At 39.0% G+C, this 18,060-nt stretch overlaps 3 protein-coding genes across 7 annotated transcripts in view; 1 reads left to right on the top strand and 2 right to left on the bottom strand.

Annotated features, from left to right (window-relative positions):
• Positions 1 to 4,308: 4,308 nt before the first annotated feature.
• On the bottom strand, positions 4,309 to 15,087 carry LOC134798212 (CWF19-like protein 1). The gene is made up of 12 exons (XM_063770577.1): positions 14,864 to 15,087; positions 14,620 to 14,780; positions 14,435 to 14,533; positions 13,916 to 14,139; positions 13,268 to 13,383; positions 12,672 to 12,891; positions 11,786 to 11,900; positions 11,165 to 11,316; positions 7,544 to 7,720; positions 5,847 to 5,909; positions 4,990 to 5,087; positions 4,309 to 4,646 (listed from the first exon to the last, which is right to left on the bottom strand). The coding sequence occupies exons 1-12, from the start codon at positions 14,914 to 14,916 to the stop codon at positions 4,493 to 4,495; spliced, it is 1,632 nt and encodes a 543-aa protein (XP_063626647.1). The 5' UTR covers positions 14,917 to 15,087; the 3' UTR covers positions 4,309 to 4,492.
• A 201-nt stretch (positions 15,088 to 15,288) lies between these two features.
• On the top strand, positions 15,289 to 17,241 carry LOC134798164 (negative elongation factor B). The gene has a single exon (XM_063770504.1). It carries the CDS (start codon positions 15,411 to 15,413, stop codon positions 17,175 to 17,177), a length of 1,767 nt encoding a protein of 588 aa, XP_063626574.1. The 5' UTR covers positions 15,289 to 15,410; the 3' UTR covers positions 17,178 to 17,241.
• A 334-nt stretch (positions 17,242 to 17,575) lies between these two features.
• Positions 17,576 to 18,060, bottom strand: part of LOC134798165 (uncharacterized) — a 39,560-nt gene continuing 39,075 nt past the window's right edge. For 4 of the 5 annotated variants that reach the window (XM_063770507.1, XM_063770505.1, XM_063770508.1 and 1 more), the window contains one exon: positions 17,576 to 17,968. In XM_063770507.1, the coding sequence (XP_063626577.1) occupies positions 17,791 to 17,968 (178 nt within the window). In that variant the 3' untranslated portion in view covers positions 17,576 to 17,790. The remainder of the gene's footprint in view (positions 17,969 to 18,060) is intronic. The other variant, XM_063770509.1, reaches the window with a different exon arrangement.

Genomic DNA, 18,060 nt, shown 5'->3' on the forward strand with positions numbered 1-18,060 from the left:
ACCTAGCAATCACGGTCATGCTTCTAGTCCTGAAAAAGCGAAAGGCTATCTGCTAGAGTGAGATGGTAATATATTCATTGCTTTCACACTCGACGGACCGAGTTTACCTACTATCCATTCAAAAACCTGTTTTTTTTTACTCGTAGATATATTTCGGGTGTAGCCTCCCCTCTTGCAGAACGGCAAGCAGGACCGTGAATTGAGATTTATTACTTAACTGAGATGGCGACGCGGAGACTGAGAAGTGTGTCTGATTCGTATCATGCTATTCATGCTCAGTAAGTAAAGTTCAAAATGTGAGCAAATAATATTTCCAAACTTAACCGCCTTCTGCATGCGGCACCGCGTTATTTATTTAGGAAGCGCCAGATTTAAATGGTAAGACTGTATTCCCACATTCCTCCAGCAAATAACTGAATAACGACATAAAATAATTATGGATTGTGCGAGTAACGCGTACTTATCTCCATTTCCTGTACAACATTTCCAGAAAAAAAATGTATGCTATTCGTTTCGTGTGTATCTTTCTTGCGTATTTGTAAAGTCTATACGCGATGGATAACAAAGAGTATTGTGGTTAATGACATTTAATGGGCCAACCAGGGCAAAAACCTTCAAATTCAACGAAGTTTCAAATTAAACGAATTTTCAAACGCAAGTAACTAAACACAGCAGAATTGTTTAGCGCGGCACAATTATATTCCAATTTCCTCGTATTCCTAACGATCGAGGCTATGCTAACATATTAAGTATTGTAATTATTATAAAATACAAATGATGTTGTTGAAAACGATTTGCTGAAGTTGCCAAATTTCTATACTTCCGTACCTACTTCTAGTGGTGTACATACGTCTGTAGATAGATAGGTAGGTATAGTAAATGACTACTCTTAAGGCCGTAAGACACTATCGCACCGCACCGCGACCTTGTTGCGTCGCACCCACAAGTAAGAGCGAAAAACAGATATCTCTTTCTCGCTCTCTCTTATGGGTGCGACGCACCAAAGTCGCGGTGCGGTGCGATAGTGTGTTACCGGTATTAGTGCCACTTACGATATTCAATTCTGTATTCGGAACGCCCCTTATGGCTTCCGAGTCTTGGTGAGCTCTCCAAAGTTCGAAAATGAAACGATTTTTCTATCCTCTTATGAAACGATTTTTCTATCCTCTTCGCTCTATCATATAAGACCGAGGTCTGAAAAGGACACGGCAATCGTTCTTTTTTCGACTTTGTGAGTAGTTCTTGGCTCTGTCGGTCTGTAAATATTATTGTAATTACTGTGTACTTATTATCGAATGTAAACATAAGAAGAACAATAATTAAAAATAAAAGTATATATTTAAACTTAATGCCTTATTGACCAAAGTCTTAAAACTAGTTTTGGATGTAATTGTAAAATTATATCCCATAGGTATTTTCATTATAATTGTTTATTAATTGTAAAGTTTATCAGAAACGTTCGTTTCGATTGGCAAGTCTTTCTTATCGTCTATATAAAAGTAGTAACACACTATCGCACCGCACCGCGACCTTGGTGCGTCGCACCCATAAATGAGAGGGAGAAAGAGATATCTGTTTTTCGCTCTCACTTATGGGTGCGACGCACCAAGGTCGCGATGCGGTGCGATAGTGTGTTATGGCTATAACTGTAAGATGTCTTACATACCTTAACGTGTAACTCTAACCTATATGTCTTAGCTTTATGGACATTTTTCAGTTGTGGTAACACACAAGCTGTTTACGAATATCTTCATACATACTTAACTTCAACAATGTTTTAAGATATTAATAATTATTCACACCCAAGTTCATATTAAGCCCATTTTTGTAAACCCCGAAAGAAGTAAATGTAAATTGGACACACTTTGTAAAACGCATACCACTACCTACCTTAAGAGCATTTGCACACTGACGTTTTTCGCCAGTGGCGGGATGGAGGTAGATCTAGACTACGACACAAAATCAAACAATGAATTTTAACGCACCGCCGCCGCCGGCGAGAAACGCTAGTGTGTAAAGGGTCTAAACTTAGTTAAACTTAGTAAATAAATAATCCTCAGTAAACGGTAACACAAGACAATACACTTACCTATAGTTTTTTGGTGAATACGGCAGAAAGTTAACTTTAATGTACATTCGAACTGTATCAGTAGAAATAGTTACGAGTGTTGGACACTTAACACGGCATTTTGTATTCGATAAAATATTTTTAAGTGGATTGTGTGAATTTTTACTATTTTACAATCGTTTGCGTTGACTTTCGTAATTCCAACGAAGACTGCCCTATATTTAATTGAGATCTATTTTATATATATACTAAACACAAACCTAATGCTAGTCAGTCGGGATAACGTAGGATGTAAGAGTCACCATGAGGTTTAACAATTTTAAGCTCTAGTTCCGATTGTTATGGCATTTGAAAATCTATCTGTATTTCATTCGTTAGTGACCTGTTGAATTGAATAAAAGATTTATACTTTGCGATTTTACTGCAGAGACGAATAAATTATAAAAAAATATCATCTTACAAAATACGGTCTTCCGAGACCATCAAGACACTAATGATTAAATGGCTTCAAAAGAGAAATATTTGTGCCAAGCAGCATTATAGCATAAGATTGCGACCTCTCATCCTAGCAACAGCTATGACAATATACCGAACTGTTATTCGTGGCTAATTCTCTTATCATAAAATTACGTATTTTTAAATGGCACTATCAAAAATTAACACAAAATATCAGAGGCGGCGCGTCAAACATATCCATAGGCAAGCCGGGGCTAATTTGGCTTACATATTTCCTTTACAACTCTGCTCAAACGTCCAAAAACAGGCAAGCCGGTGGGAATCGGCTTTTATGGGCGCGCCGTCACTGCAAAATATAGCAATTTGATTTACCTTTACAGTGGAACCGCAAAGCAAACAGAACCAGTTGGACTGATTGTGACCACATCGGAGGTCAAAAGCGAACTATTTAGATCTACAAAATCGTATGTCATTTACTTTCGAGACTTTAAATAATTTAAAATATTAGACCTCAAAACTCGTTTGAATTCTAGTCAATGTACCATATCATTTTTGAGAGTTATGTTACGATACTTTGATACTCGTACATGTAAGGGTTAGTTAATCATGTTGTTACAGATATGTTTTTATAAAGCAAACAAATGAGTTATTAGGACAGTATGATGTGGACGAAAATAAAATTTCATTTACTTGAAAATTTGTGTTTTTATTTTTTCACTTACGACTAAAACATTTCACGTATTTCGTACATTTGAAGAAAATAATTACATTCATATTTACTTGTTTTCAGGTCGTTTTACAATGATTTCAATTGTCGTGTTCCAAGTAATAAGGAAAAGTAGGTATTTTCAATAATTATAATACATACAGCTTTCATTAATTAGCTAGTTCCACTTTGACTGAAACCATTCCAACTGATATTGAAGTGCGACAAATAAAATTGTTCTTACAACAATTTTGTCATGAAATGATAAATGTGTGGGATTTTTTTTTTGTGTACATTTGAGAATATAAAGTAGTGACAGAATACATTATTTCATGTAAGTATAAGGTATTAAAGAGCAACAACAAGAGCTTTATCCTAATGAACGATTAATATTTTTAGCAGTAATTATCCTTACTAAAATTATTGAAGATTCGATGAATTAATAGTACCTAAAGATTATTACAGCAAAGATTAAACTGGGTATCAAAACCACAATTACTTTTTCAACTACTATGATGTGATTATATACAAATGTATATAATAGAATATATACAACTCTTATATACAACTTGAGAATAGTTTTCACGTGTTAATATCATTGAGCAGAGGTTCGATTTTGCTGGATCCAAAGTTTACACATTGATTTAAACTTTCACGATTATTAAATATTATCAAACTACACAACGGGACTTAATCCCTGAATCCAGGGGGAGTCTCCTCCGAGACCACGGGGACAACGCCGTCCTCGAAACGTCGGAGGTAAATCTTAAAACTTAAATACGCGATTAAGTCCCGTTGTGTAGTTTGATAATGTCCAAAGTTTACACATCCGGCATTATTGATAATTAGTCAAAAACAGAAAAGTTTCAATAAAACTGAATTAAACTTACCAAAACGCAATTATCTTGACGAAGTTCGTTCTAAACTCGGCCACGTAACATTAAAATAATCACATTTGAAAAAATCTTATTTACATTACTTGTAATACTGTCGCGAATTTATTATACATGTATAGCGTCACAATTCACAATCGATGTAAAGTGCTCGTAATCATTTCAAGAATACCGTCATAAACAACTGAATAGAATCTTATTATCATTAACATGCATGGTGTGGAAAGGTACAATAATAGGTACAATTTAATCGTAAATATCGAGCACAAAGAACAGTTTCAGAAAAACGGAAACAAGAAAAATGACCAAAACGCAGTTACCTGATATAACATACATCTTGTCAATCAAGTACTCGAGCCAGGCCCAGAATCAATCGCTGTCGTCGTCCGCCGTAAAGTCGTAGGGGCGGAACTTCGTCCTAAATTCTGCCACATAGGCGTCCTCTTGGTCGCGGCTGAGGAGGCACTGGCGCCAGTCTGCTTTGTCCTCGCAGTCGAGGATTTCGGCGCTTGAGAGGACGTCTCTGAAACAGAAACAGGATTTTAAGAACCATAAGCATAGGTCTTAAAAAAAGAAAGTAAAATGAATGAACGTTCGACGGACTTGTGCGTTCATTATGGAAAATTTCCATTCCCATACAAAATAATGAGAAATTTTAGAATTTTTTGCGTGCGCTAATTTCGCAATTTTAGAAACGATTCGACGGCACATCAGTAAGGGCCACTTGCACCATTCACTAACCCGGGGTTAACCGGTTAAATCTGGAGTTACCATGGTTACCAGTACTATTTGACACTAGGTTAACGGTTTAACCGGTTAACCCCGGGTTAGTGGGATGGTGCAAGTGACGCTAAGTGTTCACATACCTCCCGAACTGCAGCGGGAAGTTCTGCTTGGTGTTAGCGAAGAGCTGTTCGCCGCTGGGGAGCTCGGCGTGGAAGTACGGCATGCCGGGCCTCGTCACCTTAATTCGTGAAATTGTATTAATAACATTAAATTTAAAATTTAAAAATCCCCCAACACACAAACGGATGAACTGAATTTGATAAAACATGTCTATTAACCACCTCTAGAAAACTTGCTTAAATAAACGAAACCGCATCGAAATCGATTCACCCGTTTAAAAGCTACGGTGCCACAGAGAGACATACACATACAAACATACATAGCGGTCTAACTTATTACACCCTTCTTTTGGCGTCGAGGGTTGAAAATACGGCATAATTTATAAACCGAAGTTTTTTTTTATCAACCCTTGCCATCACCCCTTCACCCCGCAACCCACTAAAGTCCCGAAACGCGATTTTTGTAAGGTATTAAGAACACTGTGCAATACGCTAAGGGAGGGTTGATTAGCCCCTTAGAGCATTTAATAACCGGAGTCGCCTTTAAGAGCATACACCTCTGCCGAAAACCTTGTACAATTGTGCAAACTTTTGTATAGACTGACGTTTATCTGACATGACTATTTGTACGTTACGTACAAATCATGTAGAAATAGCCATGCATTTGACGTGCCCCTCCCCCGCAAAAATCGGCAAAATGTTTTGTACAGAAAATGACAGCCAAGGCGTCTCCAGTTACTAAATGCTCTAAGATTAGGCCAAGTTTTCCTTATCCTCAGATGACAACCAAAACTCAAATTAATCAAATAATTGCAAAACAATTAGTGTGTTTTGGTTGACACCTGGCGATATATTTATATTCAGAATTGTTGAATTACCTGGCTCATCTCCGAGTACGGCGGCAGCACCTCTATCTGGACGCTGTTGATGCCCGCCTCGTCCTGTCAAAACAGCAATACCGTCAATAAAGGTATAAGGACACAGCCCTCTGCCTCTTCTGGTTTGATTCTCTCTTGTGAACGGTTTTACCGTTAATGGTCAATATGATTAGCAAACAAGTAACACTACCATCCGGATTCTATACAAGTATACAGGTCCGTGGCCACTACTTCCTGAGCGTTAAAGTCGATATTTGCATTTGATTATGAACTGTATCGAATAGATAATAAAGTTGATATTAGCGACGACGACGACACGACCGCCTTGCCGCTGGACGCATACATGTTGCGCAGCGCGTCTTTAAACTTCTTTATCTCTGCTGTATCTACTATAAACTGTATCACATGAATGATAAGGTCGATATTAGCGTACCTGGAACACCTCGAGCAGCTGCGGCTCGCTGGCCCTCGGCACCGGCACGCACTGTATCTGCATGTGCGAGGTGCGGTAGTTCCTCTCGAAGAACACCACCGCCTTGCCGCTGGACGCGTACATGTTGCGCAGCGCGTCTTTAAACTTCTTTATCTCTGCTGTTTCGATTATCAACGGTATCACATGAATGATAAGGTCGATATTAGCGTACCTGGAACACCTCGAGTAACTGCGGCTCGCTGACCCTCGGCACCGGCACGCACTGTATCTGCATGTGCGAGGTGAGGTAGTTCCTCTCGAAGAACACGACCGCCTTGCCGCTGGACGCGTACACGTTGCGCAGCGCGTCTTGAAACTTCTTTATCTCTGCTGTTTCGATTATAAACTGTATCACATAAGTGATAAGGTCGATATTAGCGTACCTGGAACACCTCGAGCAGCTGCGGCTCGCTGGCCCTCGGCACCGGCACGCACTGTATCTGCATGTGCGAGGTGCGGTAGTTCCTCTCGAAGAACACGACCGCCTTGCCGCTGGACGCGTACATGTTGCGCAGCGCGTCTTTAAACTTCTTTATCTCTGCTGTTTCGATTATATACTGTATCACATAAGTGATAAGGTCGATATTAGCGTACCTGGAACACCTCGAGCAGCTGCGGCTCGCTGGCCCTCGGCACCGGCACGCACTGTATCTGCATGTGCGAGGTGCGGTAGTTCCTCTCGAAGAACACGACCGCCTTGCCGCTTGACGCGTACATGTTGCGCAGCGCGTCTTTAAACTTCTTTATCTCTGCTGTTTCGATTATAAACTGTATCACATAAGTTATAAGGTCGATATTAGCGTACCTGCAACACCTCGAGCAGCTGCGGCTCGCTGGCCCTCGGCACCGGCACGCACTGTATCTGCATGTGCGAGGTGCGGTAGTTCCTCTCGAAGAACACGACCGCCTTGCCGCTGGACGCGTACATGTTGCGCAGCGCGTCTTTAAACTTCTTTATCTCTGGTGTTTCGATTATAAACTGTATCACATAAGTGATAAGTCGATATTAGCGTACCTGGAACACCTCGAGCAGCTGCGGCTCGCTGGCCCTCGGCACCGGCACGCACTGTATCTGCATGTGCGAGGTGCGGTAGTTCCTCTCGAAGAACACGACCGCCTTGCCGCTGGACGCGTACATGTTGCGCAGCGCGTCTTTAAACTTCTTTATCTCTGCTGTTTCGATTATAAACTGTATCACATAAGTGATAAGTCGATATTAGCGTACCTGGAACACCTCGAGCAGCTGCGGCTCGCTGGCCCTCGGCACCGGCACGCACTGTATCTGCATGTGCGAGGTGCGGTAGTTCCTCTCGAAGAACACCACCGCCTTGCCGCTGGACGCGTACATGTTGCGCAGCGCGTCTTTAAACTTCTTTATCTCTGACACTACTTCCTCGGGCGCCTGGAATGGGAATTGATCTTTAGTGTGTTGTAATATGGTACATTTTCAAATGTCACATTTTGGGAAATGTCATACTTATTTACAATTCAATTACACAATTAAATCAAAATTTAACCTAGCATTCTCTTCTCACAAGTCAAAAGTCTGCACTTGACAGAATCGACCTTACTAAAATTTGCGAGCAGTAAAAGCCATTTATAGGAAAAAAAATATTCTGTGGTCCTACCTATCTATTGTATGTGATCCACTGTTGTAAAGCTAAATGAGGATCTGAAACGACTCTCAGAGTGGTCCTCTGCGAATTGCCTGGTCCTTAATCCTATTAAGTCTAAATATATGGTGCTTGGATCATTAAATCAGACTAATGCCATCATTGCAAAACAACCAAACATTAGGATTGATGACGTCAAAGTGGATCGCGTCGACGCAGCAAAAAATCTTGGACTCTTGCTGGATACAAATCTGCGTTTCGAAAAACATGTGGTGGACATTGTTCGAAATTGCTTTTATCGTTTAAAAGTCCTATATAATTTTCAAAATTTTCTTACTATAGCCCTGCGAGTGAGACTATGTGAAGCTCTTGTTTTATCAAAACTTAATTATTGTCTTGCAGCTTACGGTTTTTGCCTTCACGCACGGTCATGGCGTCTCATTCAAAGGGTTCAGAATGCTTGTGCCAGATTTTGTTTTAAAATACCCCCTCGTACTCATGTCACGCCTTTCTTGAACAATGCAGGTATGTTAAAAATGGCTGCTCGCCAAGAGCTTATGTTCGCTTGCCTGCTGTTCGACACAATCCAAACCAAGCAGCCGTCTTATCTCTACAAGAAACTCCTATGGTTTTCAAAAAGCAGTTTTCATCACCAAATGAGAGCCTCACGAGCGATAGTTTTACAGGTTCCTCAGCACCGGTCTGCCGCTTTTAAAGGGAGTTTTCGGTACCGCGCAACCAAATGTTGGAATATCATACCACCACCAATTCGTCAATTAAAGAGTAAAGCAACTTTCAAAATAAAATATCGACTTCAACTTCTTAACCAACAAAAGCATATGCCTTAAACTCACTCTTGCTCCCTTCTTTTTCTTCTTAAACCACTTTTTACTTTGCCAACCGCACTATTCGGGTAGTACCTAATAATTACGAAATTTTTAATACTGTAACGTTACTAAATGTCCAAAAATACACACACACACACACATACAATCACACAATAATGTACACGTCACACACAAATTGCACAGTAGTTTTTTCTTATATTACTCGTACCAACTATTTTTAAATAAGCGTTGCATATTTGTATGTAAGGTACTGGCAGAATACCAGCGATGTGGCTTGCCGCATCACAATGCTGAGCCAGCGCCTTTTCTGTGCCACGACACATGGCTTCATAATTTTTTTATGTAATAGTTAATCGTTTTTAGTAATTAAGTTGCTTTGCATGTTCTTATCTTGTACTTTTTCAATGCCGTGTATGTTGTGGGTATGAATAAAGAAATTATCTATCTATCTATATATCTATCCATAATTTAACCACTTTCTTTATTAGATTATTGAAATTGTTCTTTGTGAATGATGGGTTCCCCTCATCTGGCATAATATTGTTTGTCAGAAATACACTTCGCATAACATGTATCGCAGAAACACTTTTAGTCGAATGATAATTTTGCATAACTATTACTTGGCATTACTATTACTACGCATACAATACATTTTGCAGCATATTATTTAGCAGACTTACTTTAGCCGACTTTAGTTTAGCATAATTTTATTTGCCATAATCATCCTGCAGCATACTCTTATTATGGCATAGTGATATTTTCTGCTATTAGCAGAAAAGTGGGTTAAGTAAGAACCGCGATCCCAATAAAATTGAACCTGTGCCAAAAAAGAAAGTTATATTAGGTTGGAACTGCAGCCTCCTATAAAAACGAACGGGTGCCGGAAAAGTAGGTTAGGTTAGGTTAGAACTGCGACCCTCTACAAAAACGAACAGCTGCCAGAAAAGTAGGTTAGGTTAGAACTACGACCTCATACAAAAACGAACAGCTGCGAGCAAAGTAGGTTAAGTTAGAACTGCGACCTCAACAAAAACGAACACATGCCAGAAAAATTGATTAGGTTAGAGAATAACATTAAGATAGGTGCGTATCATTAGATTATGAAATTTATTTCATAATCTTTTTACCCGACGGACTTTATAGTTACTGATTATTTTGCCGTATAAACACAAAATCTTTAACACCATTCCTCGTAGACGAAGACTCAATTTGATAACTTTATGCCACCTAAATATTATGCAATACAGTGGAAACTGGATAAGTGGAATCGCAAGGGACCGGCTGTTTAGTTCCACTTATCCAGGTTTTCCATTTATCCAGTTTTCCACTAAACCAGGTTCAAATAAAACGTTTTCTCACTTACAGAGGCTCTCGCTAACAGAGGTTGTGGATGCTAGTAATGTCGCTTATAGAGGTCACGTATGGTATGATCAAGACTTAAATAATCATCTTTTATTAAATATGTATGTAGATATGTATGTATTAACAAAAATAGGTATGTAATCCTGACTTTAAAAAAAGCAATACTGTTAATAATCCACAGTACCTACTTGTATACAATTTTCAAAATTACAAAAACAAAATCACTCCTAATATTTATTTATGCAAGAGAAACCAGTATGATTGTACTTTAATGCAAAAATAACTGAACGATGTGTGATCTCATACAAAATAGGTACGTAGTTAAAACACGAACCATAAAGTTAACGAAACAAACTACCCTCCTTGTGACGGTTTATTAAAAATACAAATTTTATAACGCCGAGCTATTCCACTCATAGAGGTTTCGGAGACGGCTGCTTCCAGTTACAGAGGTAAAAATAAGAAATTTTCGAAAAAATGGATTCCGCTTATAGAGGTCCCAAAATTCCACTTATAGAGGTAATTCGTTGCGAAGGGACTGGAACCGAGAACTTGGGTCCACTTAAAGAGGTTTTCCACTAACCCAGGTTCCACTTATCCAGTTTCCACTGTACATTTATCTGCGTAAACAATATTTGTTTAAAAGACTATTATGAGCATCAACAGTATGCCAAAACATGGTTCTGCATTTTAAAACTCTGCGAAATTATTGTATGCTAAATTATATATGCGAAAGGTAATTCTGCCAAACGACATTTATGTCAAGTAACATTATGCAATACAAAAATATGTCAAAAAACTTTCTGCAACACATTAGTAAACCGTGAATGATTCCTGATCCTTTGTGAATGATATTACTTGTAGACGTAAAATAGGACTTGCCTGACCGAAATCATAGACACAGTAGATCTAAAGCATAGTACGAGTAAAATGATTTTGTTGTCTAAATTACGTTTATCCGTCTATCAATGTTGATTATTACAACTGGTGGTATTTACATATAAGTAGAGATATTATACTCACTTTAAGAACCGATTGGTGATGTGTAATAGGTAATATCAAGACATGGTCCGGGGTGAGAGGCCCCTTGGGTAGAGCGAGATAGCAATGCTCGCCCACGCATATCACGAGGTGCTTCTCCACGGTGGGCGACGCCAGGCAGAACCAGCACTGATCTGCGGATATAAGATAAGATAAATACTACTGGTCAATCTTATAAGGTTCAGAGAACAGTTTTTGAAAAATCGTACCGCTTTTTTAGAGTAATACGGTTGCCAAAAATGTTATTAGCGATTCGAATCCTGATTTTTTTACTTTCGTTCGATAGAAAAAAATACGAACATAGGGGCTATTCATAAATTACGTCATTTCAAATTAGGGGGGGGGGGGTCAAGAATCGTCAAAAATCGATGACGTAATTTATGGACAGCCCCATAGGTCTAAAACGCACTTACAACAATTTATGCATAGTGCTTCTAAGAATGCGCAGTTTTATTATTGAACGAACTCATCGATTACCTACTTTTTTTTGTTAAAACTTATAAGAAATTAAAATTCAAAAACATGATATCCGCGACCCCGGGCCCGCGTGAGAGAAGAACACGAACCTACGGGGCCTTAAACAACTCATATGTGGCAACAAACCTTGCTCAAACTCCTTCCTTTTTCTCTCTTGATGGTCACCCTTCCTTTTTCTTTTGCCGCCGTGGTCGTCATCTCTCGCGTCCATGTCGTAGAAGAATTGGCCGTTGCCAGTAAACTGCAACACCGAAAAACCAAATCTCATTTATTGCTCAGTAATTTTGATCCTTATGCCATTCTTCGTAAGAGTCAATACACAGATTTTTGAATTCCCCAAATGGCATCTGTTTTAGGCAGTATCGGCCACCAGAAATTAGACTCCATTCCATATTATTTTTCTGACCACAAGACTATTCGTTTTTCTGCAAGTGTATAAGGGTGGTATTACACCTACCAATTTCTTTGTCCAATGTCATTGCGTCTCACTCTTTCATTAACCAAATGTGAGACGTAATACACATTGGACAAAGAAATTGGATAGGTGGAGTACCACCCTTAGCCCCAAAGTTTATCAAATCCTGCCTCGTGAGGAACTTGCCACGCAACGCTCTTAAGGGCCCCACTGATTAACAGTCCGCCAGACGGTATCGGCCTTAATGAGTTAAAGCGTTAGTCAAGACGTGTTTCTCACAAGGCATCATAAAGGTGCGTGCATTTGCCACTGCTACACGCGGCAACTACGCCACAAAGCGAACCTGCTTCTTAAAATACCGGTAAAATTCGTCCTTATGCAAAGGTTGTTCATCGCGGTTCAACGTAGCAACGCGGCGAGCGTGATGGGCTCCTTTGCATCTGGAGGGGCGCTGGGCGAATTTTGTGAATAGTTTTTGTTGTTAGTTTAGGTTAAGACATTTGTAATTTTTTAAGTAGATTGTAAGATTATTGAATTGTATATTTTGTAAAATTCGTTTGTAAAAACCTATCAATTTGGCATTATAGTTGAATTTACCTTGACAACCTTCCCCGGCTGATGTTGCTTCAAGAGCTCCGGATCGAAAGGACACGCCGTCTCATCAGTGGTGCCTTGCAGCAAGTCCGTCATGCGCATCTTACTGATGGACTGCAGGGAACATGCATAGATCCACTTCTCTTTATTCTTGTTGCCCACGGGCGATAACGCTATGAACCGAGTCGCGCTTTCTCTGTAATCTTGATGGACACTTAAGTTTCTGTAAAAAGGGCCTTATGAAAATAATTATTTTTAATTTAGAATGGTTTATTGGTGGTTTTACCAAATGTGTTCTTTCAGATTTCCTGATAAAGTTTATGAAGTTTATGTTCTAAAGACAATTTACCTATGTTGGATTGCTGCAAAAGTATTTTTTTTTTATAATAGGTCTGTTATAGTTTTTAGATATTAGTACTGATGTACAGTCAGCAGCAATAGTTGCTAAGCGAGCGAGGTATTCAAAATGATCTTGACGCGACTTTATTGTTAAAAGAATAAGAGCGCGTCAAGGTAATTTTGAACACCTCGCCCGCTTAGCAACATCTGCTGCTGACTGTATGATGTACATATCTGTAGGAATTAGCATGTAATGTTACCTGTAAGGCTGCCTCTCAAAATATTTATTTGGTGAAGGCACCAAATGATACCTTGGTTTGATATGCATAGTTAGCCATGCTATTAAATCTGACGTTCTTTCTTGCTCTACTTCTATCTGAAAATATAATACCTAAATAATTTTCGTTCAGGGTCATAAAAACATACAATATAATTAAAAAAAAATGCATAGCAATGAAACTTAAGCTATGAAAGTGTGGAAATATACATTCAAGTGAATGATGTTTTGTCTTATCTCGGCTATCTAGTGCCAAAGTATTTACTACCATGTCCAAGATCATATTTAACCTGTTGGAACCCAGGCATATATGTACTATATCTTATACCAAGTATATAAGACCAATTACTGAATAATATGTGACATCATCAAATAAAGGCTATTCTATTCTGTTCTATGTGTTCATAATTATTATGATGTGCCCAGGCACCAAAGGGTTAATATGGATATGTATTCTATGTTTATCTTTTTCTAGCATCTTTCCTCTTGCTAAATTTGTTTGACATATTTTGACACCCTTCAGGACCCAGGCATTTATACATATATCTTATGATGTTGTAGGAATTGTAGGATTTTATAACAACACCATATGATGTCATTGGGATTGTCAGGGTTAATAATCAGTTATTACCTTTTGATTTTCATCTTGCTGTATCCCCGCAGGCCACAGAGTAGTAATCAGTATGTCAACGCCTCTATACTCACTCTGGCCCCGGAAACAAGCATCTCTCACGGCACTGCAGTCACTGGGCTCAAATGTACACATGGGCATGTCTTTGCCGAGCTCTCTGCGAGATAACCCACTTAAGTAGGCTATTTTTATATCTTGGCTTGTTGTGAAGATGCCCCTTTTCCCTGGAAATAGTAATTGTTAATGCTATTAACAAACAAGAATAATCCCCCGATCCCGTTGGAAACATAAGAGAGATTAAGTGCGGGGGAAGAATGTAGGAAATTCAGTCACCATCAAAAATATTGGAGTGGCCAGTGTGCTCTTAAATATCTGTACACACACTCTAACACCTTGACAATACAGGCGTGTTCAGATATTTGTGAGCACCTTGGCCGCTCCGATATATCTGATGGTGACTGTACAATTCTAAAGTATGACAATAAAACGAGTTTTTCTGTAACTTAATGAATATCTTACCCATATATACCACATTAGGGACAATTTCAGATCCTTCTTCACAGTAGTATTGACAATGATCACTATTGCTCGGCCCAAAAACATAAGTAGTCACTGGAACTAAAAACAATCAAGTGTTACAAAACCTAACCCGTAATGTAGTGCAAAAATTCAGTTTTTTTTTTTCTATGATTTATCTAAATTACCTTTCCTATAGCCCATTTTATAGGCATCCAACTGTGAATTGTCTTCGCCAAAGAAATTTCCGACGCATAGTAAGACATCAAACGGTCCAGACTTCTTTACTATGGTCTCAACGCGGGAAAATAAACTGAGAAAGTTCCCATTCACATCGCCGCAAAACAAACTAAACAGATAAATTCGGGTTAGTAAAAAGACATTCGAAGAATAATACTGCATAAATGCTTAAAAAAGTAGATGAAACATTACGTTTTCTGCTTTGATTGATCGGCAAATGCGGACGAAGTTACGGTTGCAGACATCGTCGTAGTCAAATAGGGATTCCTTTACTATAGGTTAGAATTTTATCCAACACTCAAGACGGTATGCTGGAACTATTAATAATTAATAGATTCAAGTCACAGAATAAATCAATGAAATATTTGATTTTTATTTGAACATTGTAAATACAACGCAGCGCTTGGCATTGGCATTTGTGCCGACTGTCAATGTCAAAATCAAAACAACTAGCAAGAGCAAGCTGTTCAAGCACTTCTTTCGTTTTATGTAGAAATTCAGCAGTTATTTCATCTACTTAGACAAATATTGTCACATTGTGTGTTGGCCAGCCTGATTTTAATTTTAAAGTGACATTTCTATATTTTCTATTGTAGGTTGTCTTATCTGACATGCTATGGTGGAAATGTCAACTTGCTAAGAAATGAGGCTACGCTACTATTTGTAGTGTTATTTTTGTTTGTTTATTAACGATTTCTATAATTTCGTGTGGTTAATTTACGTCTTTATCTGTGCAACAATGGCTTCATCGAGTAAGTTGCCTGGCACTGGCTTAGAAGATGTCGGTGTTCCCGGACAAGCCTACCTTCGAGACGCACTCACGAGCTGCACGGATCCCTTGAAAGCTATAGAAGAATTTCAACTCGAAAACGGTATCCTGTTGCCTTCATTGAGACCAATGCTGCCCCTACTCGATCTCCATGGCGTCCGCAGACTAGATTTTCATACATCGGTATTGGAAGAGCTGAGAGATAAACTGACATCGCACATCAATGAACTGGGCTCTAAAGAGAACAGGGAGCATGACAAAAAACTCAAGGAATTGCTCAATAAAAGCTTTTCAGTTGTACGAGTTAAAGCTTTACGACCAGTTATAATGAGTATTCTAAAGAATACACCGCATATAGACGACAAATTTCTCAGAGTTTTAGTAAGGGATAGAGAATTGTATAATGATACAGATACTGAAGTAAAACGACAAATTTGGCAGGACAACCAATCACTATTTGGTGATGAGGTATCCCCATTATTAAGTCAGTATATCAGAGAAAAGGAGAATGTATTGTTTGACCATGAAAATCTTAACAATTTGTTCTTTTCACCTTCACCGAAAGTCAGAAGGCAAGGTGCAGTTGTGCAGAAACTCGCCCACATGATTGGCAATAGCGTTAAATTATATGACATGGTACTACAGTTTCTCCGGACTCTATTTTTAAGGACGAGGAATGTACATTATTGTACACTGAGAGCTGAATTATTGATGGCTCTCCATGATTTGGAAATTCAGGACATTATTTCTGTTGACCCTTGTCACAAATTCACATGGTGTTTAGATGCTTGCATCAGGGAGCGTAATGTAGACATTAAAAGATCCAGAGAACTGCAAGGATTCTTAGACAGTATAAAGAAAGGTCAGGAACAAGTACTAGGTGACCTATCAATGACCTTATGTGATCCATATGCTATTAATTTCTTGGCCACCTCGGCCATAAAAATCCTGCAACACTTGATAAACACTGAAGGTCTTCCAAGAGATAACACAATACTAATACTGCTTTTAAGGATGTTAGCACTAGGTCTTAGTGCTTGGGTCATGATAGACTCACAAGAATTTAAAGAACCAAAGCTAGATAGCCAAGTGGTAACAAAATATTTGCCAGCATTAATGTCCCTAATGGTGGATGACCAAGTACGAGCCACTCATAACAAACTGCCCCCAGATGAAAGAGAATCAGCTATTACAACTATTGAGCACTCCGGGCCGCCTCCTGATGCTTGCGAGGCTTACATGCGAGAGAGTTCAGTTTGCGGTGTCCTTGCTATGTATTACACCCTGCATGCTGCTAAATTGCGGGACCGTGGAGCCTTACTCAGAATCCTCAGTATCCTGGGCAGTTGTAAAGATGGCAGAGCATATGAAGACCCATTCTTACATGCACTGGTTGCCCTACTAATTCAGCTACCTGATGAATTCCAAGGAGAGGATTTCAGTACAGTTCTTTTTGATGAATTTTTCTTTGCTGGTCTATCAAAAGACAATGTCACAAGACATTTATTGAAGCTGCTTTGGTACATTCACCCTAAGCTTCCGGAAACTAGGATACAGACACTCATGAAAGCATTGCAACCTGGTACACAACACAATGAATCTGTACATAAGCTGTATGAAACTTTACAACAGAAGATGACTGTGCAAACGGAGCCAGTGGGGCCGAGCACTACTGAGATGGAGTACCTGGACTCACCACTTATGAGTGTGCCGACTCCTGCACCTTATCACATGTAATATTTTTATGTATTTAGCAATAAGTTTTATGAAATAACTAAGAAATAAATGTAAAGAATAGTAAGTTTTTTTCCTTTATGCTTTTATGCCATTCATAATTCAGTAGGTTTTTTGTATTTTGAACTAGCTGAATCTATGATGCTTAATGATTTTAGCGTATTAGGTATGTTTAATAAGTAATAACAACAGAACCGCACACAAAGGGATACTAAGATGCAGAGTTGCAAAATTGAGCTATACATAGCACTGAAAAACTACCTAAGTATACAATATGTTACTCTCCTTTGAATCAATTTGTCTTCCTATTGGAGTACAGCAACTTCCAAAGTTACCAGATAAATGCTAAAGTTGAATAAATAAGACAAGGTAATTAAAATCTCTGTAAATATTTATTAGTATTGACTTAAATCAACCGTTTTACAATTAAAGTACATTACTGGACGTTACAATCTATTTTATGGACGGACATCTGAGCACAATCATGGCAGTTAATTATGTTACTTTGATCAGACAAAGTTTTTCATTGCTGATTTAGTAAGTAAAAAAATACATATTAAACGGAATAGGCCACTATTCTAGCTGTTTAAAACTTGGCCTGTCCATAAGATGGCGTTTAGTGGGCGCGTCGCTCGGGCTTCAAATCCAGGGAGTGAAGAGATCGGAGGGACCGGGAGCGCTCGAAGAGGGAGGGGTCCGTGTAGATGGGCTCGCTGCCGTCGTCAAAGGCGTTCGCCAGGCGGCCCGCAGAGCCGGACTCCTCGCCGACTTCGGCAAATGTCCTACCTAGACCACTGGAAATGTAAGACGTAAATTAGTTGCTAATATTTTATTGTAGGCGTTTTGATTTAATACTGGGAATCAAATAACAATCCATAGCCTAGCC

The sequence above is a fragment of the Cydia splendana genome, chromosome 16 (genome assembly GCF_910591565.1).
Source record: "Cydia splendana chromosome 16, ilCydSple1.2, whole genome shotgun sequence".
NCBI classification, from domain to species: Eukaryota; Metazoa; Arthropoda; class Insecta; order Lepidoptera; family Tortricidae; genus Cydia; species Cydia splendana.